Source organism: Channa argus, chromosome 1 (assembly GCF_033026475.1).
Source record: "Channa argus isolate prfri chromosome 1, Channa argus male v1.0, whole genome shotgun sequence".
Classification (NCBI taxonomy): Eukaryota; Metazoa; Chordata; class Actinopteri; order Anabantiformes; family Channidae; genus Channa; species Channa argus.
In genome coordinates this window covers 20,546,495-20,569,594 of record NC_090197.1, presented here as the reverse complement: position 1 = coordinate 20,569,594, position 23,100 = coordinate 20,546,495, and the positions used below count along the sequence as shown (strand labels likewise).

The 23,100-nt window shown below is 37.4% G+C and overlaps 1 protein-coding gene across 4 annotated transcripts in view; it reads left to right on the top strand.

The window, feature by feature from the left end:
• Positions 1-23,100, top strand: part of fhod3a (formin homology 2 domain containing 3a) — a 48,073-nt gene that overhangs the window by 6,627 nt on the left and 18,346 nt on the right. For all 4 annotated transcript variants that reach the window (XM_067505835.1, XM_067505825.1, XM_067505815.1 and 1 more), the window contains exons 3-8: positions 1,334-1,401; positions 16,576-16,643; positions 17,593-17,698; positions 21,291-21,385; positions 22,186-22,297; positions 22,429-22,523. In XM_067505835.1, the coding sequence (XP_067361936.1) occupies positions 1,334-1,401; positions 16,576-16,643; positions 17,593-17,698; positions 21,291-21,385; positions 22,186-22,297; positions 22,429-22,523 (544 nt within the window). The remainder of the gene's footprint in view (positions 1-1,333; positions 1,402-16,575; positions 16,644-17,592; positions 17,699-21,290; positions 21,386-22,185; positions 22,298-22,428; positions 22,524-23,100) is intronic.

Sequence of the window (23,100 nt, the reverse complement as noted above, 5' to 3'; positions counted from 1 at the left end):
AACATGTGTGCCTCATTTCTATGTTAGTTAATCTTTAAGCTAACTGTGGTTTGCACAAATCCAGTAGTTTCACTTTAATACACTGCTGCTGAACAGAGCAGATGTTGCAACATTAGCTACTTAGCTCTTTAACAGACAGGTGATCTTCATCTAATTGATAAAGTGATGAACATTTTTAAGTGGTTATATAAATTGTCTTCAAGTGAAAGTCACGACTCTGTAAGTGGTCATTGCTCTTGCTTAAAAGCTTTTTACATACAGCACTGTCACCTAAAGCTCTGTAAAGGACATGAGAACTGTGAACTGGCTGCATTCTGTTTAGGGACTAGAGCTGGCAGCAATTAAGTGAAAGCAGGCCAACAGAGCTTGGTTGTTCTTTGCATCTGTTGCATGTTTACCTTTATTTATTTTTCCATGTTTATTCATGTCTTTGTTTGTGTGCTTGGCTTTGCGCTGTGTGACAGATGATGGATGTGTTTAAAGATGTGGAGATCTTTGGGAACTGGATGGATTCCCTGTCTGTTATTAAGTGGGGCTTTGACCAAAGTCACATTGTAGTAAGAGTAGGAAATCAATTAAGACACTGCTCACATAACTGAGAGATGCATCTCTCTAGACAGTCAGCATTTTGTCCCCATTCTTTGGAATTTACTAAAAATCAAGGTTAAAGGTACGTGCAGCCAAGAGCAAATTTTCAGTGGCATATTTGTTGTGGTGCACTAGAGTGGTCATCAAAAATGGCATTAAATTGAATTTGAACCTTAGCAGATCACGTTAACATCTTACTTCCGAGCACACCTGATAACACAGCAGAACGGAATAGGAAGGCAGCTGTTCCCTTGTATGTTATCCTTACTGCATGTTGTACTTAAATAGTTTCTTTCAGTTGTGTATGTTATCAGATCAGTGCTTTCCCTGTCTGGGTTTGAAACTGTCAGCCTGTTATTGATGGAAGTCAAGGATTACCTCCTACAGATTCAAAGATGAAAGCTAAGGCTAGGGCAGGGAGTTTGCTTTTCAAACTTCTATCGTACTTTGCCTCCATTTTCATGTTGCTTTCTGACTGGAAACATGCTGTGATTGAATGTGTGGATGTCACTGGCACAATGGTTTGTGGAGTTGTGTATTGTATGTGTGCATGTTTGTGTTTTGTCTGTTCCTGCACTTCTGCTATCTATCCTCAACACTGAGATATCTGTCAGTATAGGGGTACTATACACAACATATCCTTGCATATTTTGTCTTACATCTTGTTTTAATTGACATAAATAAAAAAGATATTCAGTAATAATTCTGTTTGCTTCTCTGTTTGTGACTCCACTCTCTACATTAGGGCCAGGGGGAAGAAGCACAGTGTTATTTTACGGACCCAGCTGACTGTCCGTGTACATGCCTGCATTGGTGAGTGCTACTTAATGTTTATATATACACACACACATGCAGTGAAACACGTGAGCAGGATTTAATACATTGTACTATATGTCTAAAAGGCTGTTCAGGGTTTATAATTTGTACAAGTTGGATTATAAACTTGACACTTTCTATACATAAATGGGTATTCTGGTGTCCACACAAGTTGATTGTGCCATATATTGCATTAAACCTGGTTGGTAGGCTTTTATGTGTATGTAGATGGAAGTGTTCAGTGCTCAGCTTTTCCCTTCAGGGGCCTATGAAGTGTCCCCATTGCTGTGAATTTGAAAGCTAAAGGGAAGCTAATAACATAACAGCAACAAAGGAAATCCATGTCATGATAAGAGTACAGAGAAAAAACTGAACTGGACAAGATGGTGTAATGCATTGTGACACAATATAATGCAATATGTATACAACAGTATGTTTTAAATATGTGCATGAATATGAGCAAAAATGTCATCAGGTTTTCCAATAAGTCCTAAAACTACATATAGGGAACCCAGTCAAACAGATGACACACAATTTATTTACTGTGGAAAATTTTCCAATATTTTTGTCTTTTGTCTCATTTTTTTGAATTCCTTTTTATGTTGTTTTAAGACTTGATGAAAATCAAATCACTTTTTATGTCATATTTACACAAAAAAGATTAGATCTGTAGGTCTGCAAAGTTTTAAACACTAACTAACATGAAGAACACATCCCTTCCAGGCCTCTAGGCCAAACAAATATAGGTTAATAAAAGTTTCAGCAATTACTGAATTGATTACGATGAAACTATTACAGGGTGGCACCTTTTAGGGTCAACTTCAATAACATCATACTTTAAGTTTTCCTGTTGTCGTGCTATGGTAACTTTTGGTTTAGGACTAAATACCAGATAAACTTTTGATTTTTCCTTCAGACTGTATTTTGTGTTTTCTATTAATAAGTAGATGTTAGGATGCTAACAGATAGCAAATGTTATATTTTCAAAACATCAGCACCCACATTAAAATGACCCATAATTCAACTCAGATTATTTTAGATTTTGCCTGGCCTATCCGAATAGAGCATGAACTATACAGTACAATACTATACTATACTATACTATACTATACTATATTAATGATTTAGAAACAAATGGATGATTTGAGCCCTGTTGGTGAAATAATTTTCAAGTGCTTCTTTTTTTTCTTGTCTGTCTCATGAGGGTCATTCCCTGTCATCACCTCAGTCTCTTTACATTGTATCCATCATATCTCCAATTCTCCATGCATTTTCCAGATGGTCCACATTCTCTATTCCAGTGATAGCAGTAATATTTCTGGGTTCAAGGATTAGTGACTAGAGAAAGGCTGATGACTAGCAAAGTTAATAGAATTGGAAACACTGGTGATAAAGAGAGAAAACTATGCGAGAAAATCTGATAATTTTAAATTAGTACATTTAAGTGGATGAGATCATTTTTAGCAGATGTTTTTGCTGCACATTGTAAGTAACTGTTTGCATTTTCTTAATTTTAGCAACACAGCACTTGAACATGCTCCATATTGTTACTTTTAGGAGATTAGCATAAGGATTTGCTTGCTCGAAGTTCCATGGTCAGAGATGTTTAAAAAAGACAAACTGAGCCTTTTAAAGAATACAGTTTGTAAAGAATACAAACTTGCAGCTACTAGCTGTAAAAATATAACTATTTACAGGATATGCACACACATCAAACACATGTGTGCATAAGTGAAAGCATAAATGCACAAAATTTCTCTCATCATACTCTAACGGGCCTGAATGGTGTGTGAAGTGATGTACGTTAGATCCTTCTCTCACACTGGCAACATGTTGTACATACTCAGCCACACACAGACTCTTAGGGAATCTTCCCATGGCACATCTTGGTTTGAAGAAAACCAAGATGGGCTGTATTTCCTTGTCTCTTATAGCCTAATTTGGAAAACAGTTTCTTATTAAACAGATTTTTATATGAGAAAAGGCTGGACCATCTCTACATGAGATGCATTTTGTTTTGAAGGGTATGAGTAAATATTGTCCAATGCCAAGTCTTAATTATAGAGTTTAGTCACTATATTTACCACAATCCATGTTTCATTTAGCATGGCATAGATGCTGAGAAACAACCAGGTTATGACTGGAGCAGTTCTGTATTTTGCAGTTCTACTGTATTAAATAGACATAAAATCAGATACCTTGAGGGAGTTAGAGTGATCCTTTCACTTTAGAGATCTACAATTTTCCATCCCCCTCTCAGTGTCGCTCCAGTGAGCCAGTTCCACTTATCTGCCTGTTTTTTTGCTCTCTAATCCTTTAGGGCCTTGACCTTCAAATCGCCTGAGTAGTGGTCAGTGTGTTACCCACTAAAAGAAAAGTCAAATCTAAGTATACAGAGCTCTTTTAGTATAAAGTATCTGTGACACACAATTAGTTGGTTAGTATAGTAGGATGGCCTGTCATGGCTTTGAATTAAGCATATAGATTTTTAATAGATTTTTACATGAGGCTCAGTGTTTGGTTTTGGTGATTAAAGTGCAGGAAAGGATCAATAGCTTAGAGATTTTTATAATCTTACTAGCATCAACAGCTTGGCAAAGCAGTGTTTTCCCCTAAATGCAATCTGCAGCAGCCGAGAATGTAGCCATTGCAACTTGTACATTCTACACCACCTGCAGCTGACTGGGGGCTGGTACCATAATTTAACTAAAACAAAGTTGATGTTTTTTTTACGTCTTAGCTGAGTAATAAAAGCCATGCTAAATGCCCCCAAGTCAGTGTACCCCACGTGATTAGGATATGGAAAAGTCATTATTTCTCAAGTTAACACATTTATATACAACTTGTAATGTGCATGTGTAACTTGTACAAACACTATGTAAACTAATGAATCACACCTTTGGAGTCATGTGGACATTACTGGAGTGCTCTACTATCACTCAGAAACAGTGTGAGCATAACAAATTATTAAAAAATGTTTTATTAGCCTAACCTGGTGTTCTGCCATGCATAAATATGGGCCTAGTGTTGTTGCACACGTGTGCACCCGCACATCACAACACAGCTGGTGCTGAATATCCTAGGGCAAACACTGCAAAGATTAGTATTGGGTTGGGTTGTAGTATTGGGTTATACAGAAAAGAGAGTTTTTAGCATTTTCAGTCATTCATTGATCTTCTCTTAAGGCCACAAGGAAAAAAAGTGAATATAACTAAGGGAAATACAGCTCCCCTTGGTATTTCTTGGCACTGCAGCCAGTGGAAAGATCAAATTACATGCAGCCTTGCCAGTTTAGGATTAAGGATGCTCTGTGATCCATGTATGTGTGACGGTGTGAAAATGTGTGTGAGTTAATGAGTTTTCTGTTTATTAAAAAAAAAAAACTTTACCATGGTCAGCAATACAGTGACTTTGCTGTCGTAGCACTGCTCTGTAGACAATGTGTCTGCATTGGAAATCCACTCACTGCTTGAACTGCACTGAAAGACACATCATTTTTCCCATTTATTTTTTATACATTCTATTTCATTTTATTTTTTAGGTTCTCAAATCTACACAAAATTATGTGCCCTTTCTTCCATTTTCTAAAACCTTCTTTTAGCTGGTTCTATTGTTGTCACACTGCCAATCAGAACTACTTGTTAAGGGGTTAAATTTAGGTAGCTCTGTCAGAGAAGAGTTGTTTTGTGCTATGGCTAATGGGTGCAGAGATGTGATTTGAGGGTTGTAGGGTGAAGTAGGGGTGTTATCTTTAGAAAGTGTTGACAGCACAAAAACATGCATGAAGGCAGCACAGTGCTGAACCTCTATTCACTGAATGTGAGAGTTACAGAAAGAAAGATGGGTTAAAATGACTGACTTAGGAACATATAGAAAATCTTCAAGGAATAATCTTTCGATATACCGCTGTATGATTTTCATTTTAAAAGGTAACTAGTCAAGAGTTATGGATAACAAGACTAGACATTTGCAGTCACTTTAGAATTATTAGTGTCACCTAGACGTATCAGTGCTCAATATGTCACAAAAAAGCAAAAGCACACAAAGCACTATTAGGGACGTGATTTTGTTAGTGTACATGAAAGTATTACACTAAGTGACTAAATGTATCTAAAATGAAAAGGGTACATCCTCTAGGGAGCATCAGTGTGCTTAATACACTTTATGGGTGGCGTATAGTTGGTGGGTGTGGAGGAAAGGGTCACCTAAAACAATATGTCATCAGAGGGACCATATTAATAGCCCAACAAAAACATTCAGCAACACAAGATACACAGATTCAATATACCCTCAAATATATTATTTTAAAGAATTGTGAAGACTTTAGAGTTACCAAGGCAACAACTTAGTTCATTCAAAGTTAGCAAAACACTATTTAATGATGAAACCACATAAAGATGCACTGGCCAAGCAGAGGTCATAACTTAAACCAAATTTGTTTTCAGTGTGGCCTCATTTTCACTCAATAAATCGAAACTAAACACACAATTAAAAAAGTTTAAGTGATCTAATGTAGAGAGGGTATGCTGACAGCTAAAGCTCCTGGTAATATGCAGGGTGCAGCAGGTAAAACATAAGAACTGAAGAGCAGAACAAAGGACCTCACATGTGTCTTGGAGCTGGTTAAATCCCTTGGCACTGCGCAATGGAATTTTGCCTTTTTTAAAAATTGGCTTCCATACTGTTGGATTTCTGTGTCACAATTATCCTTCTGTAATTGGTCAGGGACCAGATATTGACCTAACATTGAGGTGGAGTAGAGGTTGACTTGGTCTGATTTCCTCCGGTTGTGCTGTTACATAACAAATTAGCAGCTTGTTGAGAACAGAGTGTTGCGATTGCTGCCTGCAAGTGTTACTACTACTACTCTATGTATATGCCTTTTTATCTTTAGCTTTTCCTTTCAGCACACAAAATAATCAGTATTCCTAAAACCCTCACACCACCTTTATGCCAATGTATTTATACATTGTAAATAGTATTTAGATTTAGATTTTTGCACAAAATAAAGTATGACTTTACTGACATGGTATTCACAAAGCAGCAGTCACTACACAGTGTTTCGTTATCAGCTGGGGGATTTCCACTAATTTCAGTAACAGCAGTCTGCTTTTGAGATGCAAGTCCGTCTGGTTTTAACAGCAATTTACTGTGCTGCTGTCCCCCTGCTGTGGAAGATAAGGCCTGGTAATGGCATGGTATGACAGGGGAGCTCAACCCTTAGTGAGTACTCTTGGAGTGGGCAGTGTTTATTATAGGACATCTGTGGCTGTGCAATTGTGAAAGTCCAGACACATTATACGATTTTGCTGACATGCTGCCCTTTATTATCTGTACTGCCCTCAGCCATCCTGCTAACTACTTTTCAATCTGGCATTTTCCCTTCATCCTCTTTTATTTTACTTTGCTCTGCATTGTCCATTTGTCCCAATTTCTGTTCCCCAACATCTTCCAACTGGTTCCATTCAAACACAGTGAAATGTCTTTCTTTTCCTGGCTTACACACGCTACTCGCTAAATCTATATTTACTCTGCTCAGCTTCACATACTGTTTGTTCTCACAGAGGCTTTGGCTCAAGGAACCGTGCCTTATGATCTCTTTGTGTACACGTTAGCAAGTCAGTACAGATATATTTGTGAATTGTTCGCATGGTCTTTAACAAGTTTATACCTTTATCTATGTCTTTTTTTTTTTTTTTTAGTTCTGCATAGCCACAATGACTTTAGTCCCTGTGTTTGTTTTTATTCTATATTTTATCTTATCTAACTATCAGCAGTTCATCTATGTTTTTATGAAAATAAACTAACAGGACAAATCAAATAAATACTCTACCCCTACCAGCAGCTGAGACCCTGAGGAGCAACTGAGAGCATTGTACCCACATGAGTCATGTTTTACTGTGAGAAATGGAGAGATGGGCTGATGAGACCTTAGGATGGCAGTATAGAGGAGTAAAAGTGGTAGAATAACTTAACAGTATTAGCTGCTGTACGACAACATGCATCTAGCCTGCAGCTGTTCTCCATTACTACTGCAATGGCACTCTTCACATTGGAACAGTAATTACCTTTCTGTCTTCTTTTCTTACACATTGGAAGTATATCAAGTTAGAGAAGGTAGGGTAAACAAAGTGTTTTTTTGCTTTCTATTGAAGATAGCGGATAGCAACGGGGATGCGTATTGCACTGTTTATGCTCAGATGTGAGGCTCGGCAATTCGAAATGCAATGCAGTTAAACCACAATGTGATTATTTCTGGCTGGTATGGTTTTGCTGTGTAATCCAGTCGTATGTTGCAACTGTGCATCTCTGTTGTTTCAGTGATCAGTTGCTGTGGTGGGTCCCATTTCTGTATTACAGGGTTATACTTCTTGTGGATGTGGCAGGGTTTTCCCTGTGACAGTTTTGCTGACAAATATGAGCAGCCCAACTCCTGCACTGTGGCAGAACATATTTGCAGTTTGGATCTTTTTTCTCAAGACTCAGTGTGTTTACTGGAAGACCATAAGGAATACACTGGTCACTTCATATACATGTGGGCTGCTGTGCATGTGTTTGAGTGTTACTTTATATCTGGGCTTGTTCACATATCCACCCGACTGTGGCTGCACAAACCTCTGGCTGGTCTGTTTTAGTCATTTTGAAATGATTACATAATGCAATAAAACATTACAATTACCACAAGCTAAACATTCAAAACACACTGGAGAATATGCAGGGTTGACATTCTATTCAGCTGTGGGGTTTTAAAGATGATGGGTTTAGGGGATGTGTGGAGAGAGACGGGGAGTGAGATGATTTCCAGGGAAATGGTAAATCAATTAGGGAAGGAAACACAAGGGAAAAACAAAGCTAGGAGAAAATGCACCTGCCAGACAGAGCAGCAGCAGTTGGCAAATAGCTCCACAGGTTACTATATGTCATAGCTGTGTGGTCTGCGACTTACAGGTGAGGAGGGCGAAGAGAGGAAGTTAGGCCAAGTTCTTTTCTATTACATTCACATAGGATGTGGCCCTGCTATACAATAATGTTGTCCTTTCTGACTTAATGTTAGGAATATTACTTTAGCTTAATATAGGGTTCAGTTTACCTGGACTGACAAAAAGTTGACTTTGTATTTCTTATTGTATTCATGCTCCTAGCCCAGCATCTGTTCAGTAATATTGCAGTAGTTTGTCTGTTGACTAATTTAACCCAGTGTTCTTTACTTTTTCTTTTTATTGTAAACTGATACATCTTGGTTACCTTTCTCTCTCTCTGGGTTTTTTTTCACAGTACATTGACCACAATAATAACACCCTAAACCTAGACTAAACTAAACCCTAAACTTAAAGTCATTACTATGAATTTTAAGGACTTCCTAGAAAGACTGAGGAAGGCACTAGGGTTAGGGTCCCCACAATGTACGAACACATACTCTCATCTGTTTCTTTCGGTAGTTGTAAGGACACTAACAAATACCTAACCCCCATCCTAACCCCAACCTACTTCTAGCTTATTTGAACCGCAGCCCTAATACCAAGTCATTGCTCTCATGCAGCCAACTGAAATTGTGTGTACTGGCCAAATATTCGTATGTATGTGACTTTGATATAAAGTTTCTTCATACTGTAGACATGTATACAAATAAATAGACATGCCAACCTCCACACACAGGTGCAACTCTAACTCATTTAGTAGTGCACAAACCTAGTTGATGGTTTGATTCCTGGTCCCTCATGTCCACATGTTAAATTGTCCATGGGCAAGACACTGAAAGTTTCAGCCCTGAAGTTTCACAAAACACTGCCTTGATAAGGCATGTATTATAATAGGCTAAGACAGACCGGTAGAGAATATTCTCCAAATACACCAAACTATGCTATAAAAACTTCATAAAGTACCGTATGTAATTGTTGTAGGGTTATACACAGACAGAGGGAGGAGTATAATAACAGCCATGTGTGGTATGAGTCAGATCAAGATTTCCCTTAGCTAATCCACTTAGCAAGCAGCACATATCCTCCAATATCCTCTCTGTTTACTTGCTGCTGTAAGTCTTGCTTTGGTTTCTCCGTCTGTTCCACCTATGTGTGTCTTTTTTCCTCTGTCTTTGTCTTTTTTTTCTGTCTTTTATGCCTTTCTTACTGTTTTGTATTTGTCTGGATTTTTGTGTTCAATATTCTAAATCCAGCCAATTTATTTAGATTACGATTACTGTTTACGAGAGTGATTGCTGCCGATGTACATTTTCCAAAAATGAGCTGTTTAAACACTAAAGCCTAATTCATTAAATTATTTAATCTTCAACAATTGAAAATGTATATAATTCCTCTCTATATATCTCTATTTCTCTATACTGTCTATATCACTCTACATCTTATTTTCTCAATCGGTTAACCTCTTTTCATGCCATCTCTCTGCTTATTTTTTTCAGTTTAATTTCTGTCACGTGCTGTTACTGCACATGTCCAGAGAATCAAAGCAATTGACACTGACGCAACCCTCAAACATGATAAGTGAGAGAGTGAGGGAATGAGACAGAATCACAAAGACTGGGGGCACAATTAGGGAAAACATTGGATCCTTGTTTTATGTGGGCAAACTTTTACTTTGGATTGAACACGATATTTCCCACAATGTGCTATTGTTTAGCTGCATACTGCAGAAAATCAGGTCACACTTTATAAGAATGCGCTATAGCAGATAAAACAATTACAGAGCAAGTATGACTGAATGTCAGCTGTGTGCAAGAGTTGGACCATACTTAAATAGAAGGAAATGATCTACAATTTTCACACTCTTTGTGATTTACCTGAAATGATACTTTAAGACTGATATAAAATATAAAATCATCACTTTACAACTCCCAAATAGTGTTGTTCTGCATTTTAAGGGGTAAATACACTTACTGGCCACTTAATTAGGTACACCTGTATATTCTAATGCAATCCAATACAGCAGCTCTGCCATGAATCCTATTTTTACAATTGTATAATTTGTCAGGTTTTAAGTTATAACTGTCAGAAAGGTGATCATTCTAATCTCTGTTTATTGTTGAGGTCATAGTGGGTGGTGGAGTTTATTTATTATTTTTTATTCAAAATGAATGTGTTTCACAAAAGTGTTTCTATTCACAGTGTGTTTGAATGTCAGAATCTCTTATAGCGTTTTGTCTGCCTATGGATATGTCTATGCTTGTTTGTGTATGTGTGTCACTGTTGAGCCTAGTGAATCTCTATCTACTGTAGATCTGTCACCATACTTTAAATCCCAACCGCGAAACATTGGAGGTCTCACTTAGGCTTTTTTCACGTTGTTCCCTCTCTCCCTCTTTAAGGCTAACACATACACAGACACACACACATATGGTACACACACACACCCACACACACACAGAGCTCATGGGGCCTTGATCGTCATCTGTACTGTACCATCACCAGCCTAAAGTAATCACATTGTGGGCCAAGACCAACCGACAAAAATAGAGTCACAAAATAACTGTGTTGTCCTCACCAGTCTGGCTTTTGCTGCGTGCCATGTTTTCCTTTTTACTTCACTTTAGAATAGACTGAAATCATACATGTCCAAACTATAGTGATAATAAATTTCTAAATCTTGATACAGATGAAATAGCATTATACAGTAAATATATTGTAAAAGGTCTGTATTCATATAGTAGCTTTTACCTTATTGGCACCCAACGCACTTTACAGTTGCTGGTCATTCAACAAAACACACATAGTCGCACACTAATGATGGCAATTGCTGTGCAATTTATTGGAGATTTTAACCCAAGGACATTTTGACACAAGGAGGTGGGGGATCCACCTACCAACCCGCAATCAGTGGGGGAGTGCTCTACCTCCTAGGCCCCTGCCTCCCATAACTAAATGACTGAAATGGTCTCATCCAGGTGCTTCAAATGTTCATTGACTGAATGTAAGATCTTCCGAGTAGAACACAGTGCACTACATGACCTAAACAAAGACTGAACCCAATATCTAGGGTTGTTACAAAATGCTTGACACCCAACCCTCCTATATTTAGCATGAGACTAGCACAGAGGGGGAAAGACTTCCTGGGATTACACCAAGCTCTGCAGCATGCCATTACACCTCATTCTCCTCTCACTGCTTTATTTTAGATCCCACTGAAGATGCAGTTTATAAGCCAACTGACTGATTGGCCCAGACAGCCGTGTGGGGACTTTTTTAGAGGGGTGCAATGAAATCCTCCAGAAACACAAGACAGCAGTTATAACTCGAGCTTAATTGCAGGACCACCAGCTGTGGCCCTCTGTTGCCTGATCAGTTGTACCATCCTGAAAAATATTACTCTTGGTTGACCTCAAGTCAATCCTGTGGCCTATTAAAGGTGTGTCACACTAAAATAATTCTGTTCGATTAAAGCCCATCAACTATTCAGGTTTATGTGCTGTATGTATATAAACAACCCCCATGGGTATTGGACATGCATTTATTAATAAATCATCATACAGGGAATTTGTGTTTGGAATTTCCACACTAGAAAAATGAATATAACTTCTGAAACTGCTGAAAATTTGGGAGAAGTTTTACCACTCTGACCCATCAGCCACTGCACGTGCAAAGGTCAACTGTCTACTTTTGTTATTCCATTGTAGGGCTGTGCATTGTTGAATATTGAAGATTTTTGTCATATCATTATTGACATCAAAGCTCCTGGATGTGGTGTGTACACACTGTATGTGCTGTGACATGGGTATCTCTCACGAGCCTCCAAACAGAATGAGCATGGTGAAAGGCTGAGCCATAAAACATGAACCTTTTACAAGGAGGGATTTAGCTGAACGATAAATATGGACTACAGTTACTGATTTGAAAGAATCCTATTCTATTTTTAGCTACTTAATTAAATATTATTTTATTTTGTATTTTATGAGGTTTGACAAGGTTTATGATATTTGATATGGCTCCTAAATTGCTTCATAAGATGCTGAAAATGTGTATAAACCTTATGGTTTGCTTTGCATTGTTTGTTTTTTTTCTTGACAGCCTAAGAAACGTCTTTTAAGTTGGCTGGCTATCATCAAGTCTGAGGATTTCACATAGTAGTGGTATATTGTTACAGGCCTTTATGCCAACTACGCAGAATGAGACTACAGTCAAATGGAGACTCTGATTTTGCACTTAGTAGTAGAGGAAAATACATTGTGGTTTGTAATTACTGTGGGTGAGGCCTTGTGTACCCTATGCTAGTCTGTGTTTTGCTGTTTGGAGATATGTAGACGGTGCAGTAAATGTTGAGGGATTTGTAAAAGCTAAAGGGTCACAACACTAATCTCATTATGGCAGTAAGAGAAGGAGGGAGGGACACTCCTGAGCGACTTATCAGATAGTCCTGGCACTAAAGGAATACAAGCTTCACTATAGATGACTCTACCACACAAACATGCACATGTGCACCTGTGCAAATAAAGGCTCTTTGATAGAAGTCTTCTCTGACACAAATGCATAGGGTTGTTAATTTTTCAGTATATTTTTTATAAAAAGGTTTCAAATTATTACATGTTAACCTATTATTGAGCATTAAAATGATGATTTGACAGTAATTACAGTAATTGAATTATCATTTTCATATGTCTTGGGTCCTGACTGCTTCTGTTGTGACAGGAGAGTGTAAACTATCAATGCCTGAACTCCATTGCTCATATGATAAAGTTGACAATATAGAGGCAGCTTGACTCACATATGAAAGTGGAACCAAGACTTTTGTTAAGTCATAATTATTAAAAAAGAACAGATGTGACTACATCAGAAACAAGTGCATATAAGACATCCTTCTAGCTAATGTCCCTCCTTTCTTTAAGAAAAGATTTTAAGATTTTAAGATGGAATATGGGTTTAAACAATGTTACGGCAGACTTATTGCAGTGTATGTGAGGTCGCCAAGAAACTGTGGACACGAACTGCAAATCCTCCAAAATAAAACTGTAAAACTTTAGTGCGAACTTATAAATGAAATGTGCCTTCTTGTCTGTCCCTCAGCTGTGTGTCTGTACTTGTCAAACACAGGCACTGGCTTACTCATGGCTGTGCGCACACACTCACACATATCCATGGAATCATACACACGCACGCCTACACACACAAGCCACAATGACACATCCCAGTGAGTGTTGGAGCTTTTCTTGTGACAATAATAAAACCTAGGGCCAGGAAAAAAATGACCAGCAAAAGACACGTGTGCAGACAAAACCTAGCTTCAAATGCCTTTCTTTAATTTTTTTTTTCTCCTTTAACTTTATTCCCACATCTACTGCTTTGCCTCATATGCTGGGGGACAAGATGTGTTATCTTCCTAGTTTTTTGCTGTTATTTGTGTTGTTAGGACAAGCTGCTTAGCCTTTGTTGAGCTTGTAATTGAGAGTGACTTGTTTGAACTACTAAATTTCGAACCTGAATAAACGATCACCTTAGACATACTGTACGCCATTAAAACAAATTGGAACCCATTGTGCAAATAGGAAATTTTCTACCAAATATTTAGCATTAAACAGTCTTTACTTAGGAGTAGAGGAGTAATTAGTGACTTTGTTAGCAACTGTAATTGCATTGTACTACTGTGACAAAATGTATCTCTGGCCCTTGGTCCAACCTCAATAATATCTTTAAACCATTGTAATAAAATGTAATAAAAAATACGCGTGATCGATGAATTGTCATTGTTTTACTCACTGTATGAAGAAAAAAGTTATGTGATTCATGAAATCATGAGATATTCATATAAATATGCCACATCAGCTCATTCATCACATTGTCCTGACAGCTCATGTCAAAAAGCACATCATCTATCTCTTGCTATGACAATGTATCTCTTATCCTGGATTCTCTCTCTGTGTTGCTGGTGTTGTTATACACTGTGTGCCAACAATTATGTTATCCTAGCCCATAGTTGGGCCCTGCTCGGGCCTGGAGTGTGCTGCTCTTTTTTTTTAAACTCTGCATTACACTTGCATGTGACATCACAATGGGTTGGTTGGAGGGAACCTCTTCCTGCCATTCTCTGCACAACCATGTTCAGGCCCTCAAAGTAATACCAACATTAGCTTGAATGTAAGGATTCTCAATGGGCCTTACACAACTGTAGAGAAATTTAAAAATGAATGTGTCTTGCAGAGCTTTGCCTTATGCATTCAGCTTTAAATTGTTTAACTTGTTAAACAAATACAACTGCAAGGCTGAGAGCCTTCTTATACCACAAGCCAAAGCCAAGTCTAAGCCGTATCATGACTGCTGACATGTTCCTGATGCACAGCAGACAGTTTGGTGAAGGTTACCCTGACAGCTCCTCTCATGACTTGATGAAGAACACAAACATTACACGTGATGGTCTAAATGAACCATTAGACACTCAAGAGCCAGACCAACGGTTGCATGCCTCATTTAGTGACCACTTGATTTCCAACAAAACCTAGAGAAATGAGAACGAGGGAATTAGACCTAAATGACTCTTTGAAAGACGAGTTACAGATAAGCCATGGAGATGCAGATCATGGCACCTGCAACCTGTTCCCAGTCTGTTCTGTTCTGGAGTGATCAAAATAGTCTAAATAATCTTTGTCAAATACATATAAAAGTACATTTCTATGATTGATTCTTAACCGAACATCATTTCAATTGGGTGCACAAGGTCAAAAATTGTTAACAATTAACAAATTTATTCAAAAGACTTAGATATATATGTCGTTTGTGTATTTATGGATGGGGAATTCCACAGTTCTGGCTTTGTCTGCTCTTACCTAATTACCCAGAATCAACTGTTTTTCTTTCCCCAAATCACTTTCTGGCATTCACTATGTGGTCATTCATTTCCTGTCCTGATCTTTCCTTTCCTTTGCTACCGTGTCTTCCACCTCTTTGATAGTTAATATATTTCCTTCTACCCTATTTGCTTTTTCAGGTCTGGATTCATATTTTCCACACATTTATTGTTTGTATGCCCATTTCCTCTCGACACAAATCTTTTGGATAATTTAAATATCTCTGCTGTAGGCTATCACACATACTGTATATTCAATTTATTCTGCTGATCTCACAGAAAGAATACTGCAAATGAAGAGACAGACAAACCTGTAATTCTTCATCTTTGTGTGGAATGATAATGATTTTGACCCTGGCCTTAGGTTAGCCTTGTCTAGCTTAGCGACAGTTACCACTGAGCTCCAGACAGCAGGACAGACTGGCTGGCTCCATAGCTACAGTAACACACGTCTGGGCCCACATGCGGTGGTGCATTTGCTGTCCTGCCCTGCCCTTACCTTCACAGTATTTTACACATAGCGCTCCTGATGGATTGAAGGATTTGTCATCAACATGGAAACTCAGGATTTGTATGGTTTGTCAACCCCCTGCTGACACACTTTTAAAAAACAACTGTTCATACTCACAAATGGACAATACACCCAACTAAACAGACTTTGAGCTTAATGCAGAGCACTTAGAAAATTATTTCTGCTGTGTGACCATTATCATATGTGTACATATAAATACAAGTACTGTATAATATGCGGATAAATGTGAAAAGCATTTGTTTTTCACAAGACCACATGAAATGATTTAAGTCCCTTCTGTGAGATTAAAGTACATTAATGATGTATTTGTGTTTAAAAAACGAACTCATAAGGTTAAATATCAGCTTGGTAGTAGAAGAGCTGTTGGTTCTGAATGCTTTCCATGTCGTGACCTGAATACCTCACTGCTGAAGCCCGGCCAGCAGCTCATTAACATTCCAATACAGCTCTAATCACCTCTGCCACATGTGTGTGAGTGTGCGCTTGCGAGTGTAAGTGTGTGCGTGTGAGCATGTGTGACAGAGCACATGTTAGATGTGAAAGTGTTTGATGAAGTGCTTGCCTCAGGTGATCAAAGCTGCGTGCTGTGATTGGCTCAGTTCATCTCAAATCAGAAACTATTGCACAACTTCTGCAGTTTAGTTGGTTAGTGATCTAGTTATCAGAATAAAATCTATGAAAATTGATGAGAGATGTAAGGTGTTCCATAGGAGTAAACAATGCAAAGAGATTGTGTCCAAAAGATTGCTTAATGCCAGGTGGAAACTCATTTTTATTATTTTTGTGTCACTATAAAAAGTGTGTAAAAACTGTTTGTTGTAGATAAGAAATTAAAATATTTTTTTCTTTCTCTGCAGAACGACTGTATAACTCTAATGGGCGTGACTTAAGAAGGGCATTGTTCTCGCTAAAGCAAATTTTTCAGGTAACACATACACACACATACACACCCAAACACACACACAATTCCACATGCAGTTACTGCCAGTTTGTTGTTGCAGAATACAGACGGTTATTGTGGGCACAGTGCACTTCCATAATGACAGGGATGTCCATCAACGTGGCATTTCACTCCGTGTGTGTGTGTGAATATGCCTGTGTGTGTGGGGGGGGGGGGTTGCTTTTGTGTGGTAATCCATATTTTAAAATATAAAAGAGTCATCCACTGAAAAAACAGAGAGCTTTTTGTGAATGACTTAAAACCACTCAAAAAAAAAGCACCCAAATATGATAACATGTTTCAGTAAATAAAACATTAAAACATAAACATTAGTAGTATTTAATTACTATTTCTGTTGTCATGTCTATAAACTCTGATGGCCCCATGTCACTGATGGCAAATGCAGAGACTTCTGTATCACATTTTAACATCCATTACAACTCCTCTTCACTTAACTAACCTTTTTTTACAAAAGCGTTTACTTATGACAGGATTACCTATGACAGGCTCTATGCTGATTATTCATTAAAGCTAATGAATTTTACACATAAGATGCCCTAAGTTAAGTCTTAGATGCTGCACCTGAATTTAGTTTGGGAGTCCTATCACATTGCTCAGACAACTACCATAAGGTGTTTTCATTTCTTCTATTTTATTTTTGATTTTGTTATTGGAGATCATATGTCTAAAGCAACAAATTGCATGACACATGTTTGTTGAGATGTGGAGTGGGAGTTTCAGACTGCTTGAACCAATGTCGTGGTTGAAATTTATATGCTGTTGATTAGTTCTGCACATTACCCCCGCCATGTGGCCAAAACAGAGAATGTAACTTCTATACAGTTTTGTGTAGTTCTGTATGTATGCAGCCAATGTACCTTATTATATTAACTTGTAAAATGCTTTCTCTCGTGTGCATTCTCTATTGTTTCAGGATGACAAAGATCTGGTCCATGAGTTTATAATGGCTGAAGGTCTGACATGTCTCATTAAGGTGGGAGCAGAAGCTGACCAGAACTACCAGAACTACATCCTAAGAGGTACAGTATCTCTCTGTCTTTCTCTGTTTCTATGAGATCTATCACTACTTGCAGCTCTGTCTCAGCACTGATTTTAGCATGTCAAAACTGAACATAAATGAGTGATATTGCACTATATACTGTAAATAGTCTAAAATGAAACAATTGCAGAGTGATAGTAAAATTGCAAATTAGGATAGGATCATAACAGCAGAGATTTTGCACTGTGAAATTAGAACAGTTTATAACGGTTTAGGTATTTTAAATTATGGTTGGGAAATATGCACGATTTTTAAGATAATCTGATACCAATAAACATGACACACGTGAACTTGTCTACCCATATGCAAATCAACACGTTATCCGATTCCCACCAGCAGAAAATCCACTTACAAATCCCCCAGTCTTTACTCAGTCATATACACACACATTTATTTCCAGGCTTTATTATTCCAAACGTGTCAAAGATAATTATTTCATAAGTAGCATGCAGTATTTATGGAGTGTTTTTGTTTTTCTGTTAATTGTCTAATAACTAGCTCTTTGCAGCCATGTGATAAATGTTACAAGGGCTGCTCTGAGCTAAAGGAGAGGATCTGTGGTCACATAACAAAACCTCTTACTAAGAATGGATACCCCAACATACACATGCAGTAAAACATACTGCAGCAACTTGCATTTATAGCTCTTAATATATATAATAATGTATGTAAAAGTTTTAAAACCATGTTTGTGAGGGGTAATATCCAAGCTCAACATTAGCAGCTCTATGTGGAAATGACTCGACCTTTCAAATATGCATTCATTTGTTCTAGTGTGTGTGTACAGTATGCAGCTGGTATTTTACAAATCTGCTATGCAAAGGTGAAGTAAAAATGTTACTGAAAGAAACAGATGTTTTCATTTAGTAAACCATCAGATAATGTTGAAAAGTTGGAACAAAATTCAAGCATAGACATTTATGAAAGCACCCAGAGCTTTAGAACATTTCATCCTTTTTAAAACAGGTCAAAAAGAAAAGACTAATGTTTCATAGTTGTTTCAAAGTTTCCTGATCAGAATCGCAAAATGTCTACAAGATTTCTCCACTATGTGTTTGGAAATTCAAATTAAACTCAATCTCTAAATTTGGATTGACTATTATTAATGGTGCCTTTGGATATTCACTCCATGATGGTTGTTTAACACAAATCAGCAGTCAAACTGTCTCCATGTGTGATCATGGTCTGTCCAAAAAAGTGAAGATACAGTACCTTCACTTATCAAACCTCAGTTTAAGTAAGCAGTTGAGTAACATAGTAGCAAACCTGCCCTTTCTTCTTAACATTGTTTGAGCTGAATTTACCTTAACCACAGACATTTATTGCCTATGTGAAAAAAAAAAAAAGCTTTAAAAGATTATGTACGGTTCTTTAACACACAACAGATGATAAATACAACACCCCCCCTCAAAAAAAAAAACAACACAAAATTGAGGAAAATTCCCAAGTATTTATACAAGTTACCAATTTGCATTGCTGTGATTCTGAAATAAAGCGCAGTGAAAAAGACAAAAGTATTTCTCAAATAGTGAACACAATTTTGTTTTAAATATATTCAGGAAACAAAACTTGTACATTGTCAAGAAGAGTCTACAAATCCTCTAACCAAAAATCCTCCAAAGTAAATACTAAAAAACTGTGATGTTACACCCAAAATGTAGATCATAAATATAAACAACAAAGCATTCACTGGCCCTAGTATAACATTCTTGATAGCACCAAGGGCAGAAAAGACATTTGCTGCTTTTACCTAAAGATAGTTTGAACTACAGAGGCTAAAGAATTAGCAATACGAACAAATAAACCAGCATCATTTGCATTTAATTCCTTGATCAGAATACCGTAAGGTCGAACAGAGCTTTCCACTATCTGTTTCTCCATTTCAGGAGAGGTTCCTTTATCGATACGTATGAGCCAATAGTCTGATCTTTCGCAGATCTCCCTCATTTTAGGATTGATCCGATTTTGCAGAATTACTTTGTAGCATTTCCCTGTTGTCTTTGATATGAAGGTGTTGGCATACGCTTCCTTCTCAGCCACATGAATGTCTGGTGTTGAGTAGATTCCTCTTCCATACTTAACTCTATCTCCTGCTTTGTAGTGACTTCTGATGATGTTTTTGACTCCATGTAAACTTGTTCCATGGTAAGAAACAGGCCATTCTCCAGGTGCAGAGTGACTCCTCCATCCACTGGTGCCCAACCAGGTGTCTCCACCTGAATATTTGCCTCTGACCTTTAAGGCCATACGGTACCATCCTTTTGGACGCTCGTAAAGCTCATCACCTCTCATACACTGAACTGCGTTTGAGAGATCAGTGAAGTCACACTGAAGTCAATCCTTCACATCAGCCTGTTGTTTCCCAATGATGAGCTTAAAAAAAAAATCATTAACAGACAAAATGTCTCCTGTTTTCTTATGTGTGTGGTCATATAGTTGTAAGGTTTGTCCAAAAAGGGAAGATATAACTTCAGTCTTCAAATTGGAGTCCAAATACATGGTGGACAGAAGCAAAGTTGCTTGCCAGTTCATCACAGCTCTGCTGTCTTTTTTACCAGTTACCATGCAGCCACACAGAAATACCCCCAGGAGTTACCACTCACCTGATTAGGCTATTCCACACACACATGCACACACTCACCCAGCTTCTCCTGCATTCAGTTCCTTTGTTTTATTTTCCCTCGTTCCTTTTAGTCCTGCCAGCCTCACCTGGAGATCATTCCTTACTCTCTGCACAATTTAAACAACCCTTACTCTATACTGTTTCCTTTCAACATACTTTCCAAAAACTAAAAATATTTTTAAATAATATTTCACATAAAAAAATGTTCAGGTAGTGATGCACTGTAGTCAAAACCATTACCAGCAGACATTTGGTAAATTAAAAATGCCGTTGTTGATATGTAGGCTTAAGTTGTGTTTTCTTGTACTATAGGACCACAATGAGGATTCCAAAGCCTTTAATTATTGCATACATTAGTCATTAGCATCAGATGTACTGGTCCAAATATAGATTATATAAAAGAACATGTACAACATACTCCTAAATTCTGAATGAAACATATAAAATCTACAACAAAAATGTGTTTCTCTAAATGGTTAAAAAGCATAATACATAACATAAATGAAAAGAAATCTTATGAATCTTTTGACAAAGCTCTATGAATTTGTTTATGAGTATAACATCAATACATATTTTAAACTTAAACACAAAGTAAAACCGGAGACAAAGCAAACACAGTTGTGACAACTACAGCAACAAATATGATACATCTATCCGTGTTGAGCATTGGTGCAACATATGTAAAATATATATGTAAATCAAACATATATATATATCCAATAGCATACAACTTTCTTTACCACTGAATTTTTTATTGGAAACTATTTAGTCCTCTATGTGTTTGTATTGGTAGCAAAGACCCAACCGAAGAAAAGAAAACCCTTTGAGTTTTCTTACTGTCGCTTCTGTAGAAAGACTCATGCTTGGTTTGTTTACATCAAGTGTATCTTTCTATATTTGTTCAAAGTTTCTAACTTGTGGTTTGACTGTTCCTTTCCCATACTCTCAGCTCTGGGACAAATCATGCTGTATGTCGATGGGATGAACGGTGTTATTGGTCATGCTGAGACAATCCAATGGCTTTACGCTCTTGTTGGCTCAAAGGTATAATTATGCATGCCTACTCAATCATATCCGATGCCAGTTACACACATTTGCACATGCACATTGGAAGTACAGTAGGCTGTCCTTAGCTCTGAGCTAACCATACACTGTTTGAGCAGTTTTTTTAGCTTTTATAAACAATAACACAAAGACAACTTCTACTGATGTTCTTTATCCTGACCTGAGAGTGATTTTTGTGGGTTTCTTTAAATAAAAATTTAATTACCTTGAATATTACTATACTTTATTATGGAAAAAGCGTGCAAAAAACATACACATACACTTCCTATCTATAGCTATCATTAAACCTGAAACCACATTAGGCCATCTAAACAAAAGCAGACATGGAATTCAGTGTACATGGTCTGATGACAGAAATGCACCACTAGGAAACAAAAATGACTATTTATTGAAACATACACACAAATACCTAAAACTACCAAGTTCTGTACGTATGTACATTGATGTCCATGAAGTTGGAATAAAACATTTTTTACTTCTTCTCATGAAATTATTGTTACAATGCAATTTATTCTTGTTAGATAAAGTGTATAAATTCTCTAAACTTTATTGATCAATCTCCTCCAAACATATCAAAGTGAAAATTAAACCATAATTAGCCTTGTGTGGCTGAAGGAATGTGTCTGAACACATAATTATTAAAATTTTATGCGCAACAGTGTTTTAATGGATGCCAATACAGCAAAATCTATAAACAAAGTCAAGTTGATTTAAAACATTATACACCCACAGGATAGAAATCAATTGTATTAAAATTGTGCCCCCTCCCCCACTTCCAGTTCCGTCTGGTGGTGAAAACAGCTTTGAAGTTGTTGCTGGTGTTTGTGGAGTACTCTGAATCCAACGCTCCACTGCTCATACAAGCCATTACTTCTGTGGACACCAACAGAGGTACAGAAGACAGCATGCCACAAACTGATAAGAAACATTTCATTTATCATCTTCTTGTTCATCTGTACACACTATGGTTTGGTGATTGAATAGTAACAAAGCAGCTTGTGTTTTAACTGGCTTATTTTCAGGTTGCAAGTCATGGTCTAATGCTATGGAAATCCTACATGAGAAGGATGGAGTGGACACAGAGCTGCTGGTCTATGCCATGACCCTCATCAATAAGGTATCCTAGTTTACAGTCTTCTTATGCTGAATGTCTGTGTCCTTCGTATTAAATACTGGATATAGAACATACATGTACACCTCCAATATGACCTTTTATGCTTTTGAGCAATGATATTATTTCCTTATTCTGAATCAAATATATTTTTAAAGAATATGTTTTGTTATTTAGTTTTCCTTATACAAAGGGTAACACTTTAATGCGTGATGACATAACTTGAGTAACAACTGTGGAATGTTGTCAATCCACTGTTTTACAAGTAGTTATTAACTCATCATTACCCAGTGACTCATTAATGTAGCATCTCCCTGGTTGTCATCATAATCTACTGTTTAGTCAGCTGACTGAACTTCTCAGAACTTCTAATTAACTGTTCATCATCAGGTTAATTTGTAAAGTGTGACCATGCACAAGATATCCACACGATCCACATACGATTTGTCATCAAAACTTTTGTCATCGCAAGTTGTTGAAACAAGTTGTTGCCTCACCTTTTACTATTTTGGGTTGTAGTGACCCAAACGAATGAGCCATCACCTACACATTGATGATTTATTGTCTTCTTATCTGTTTGCAG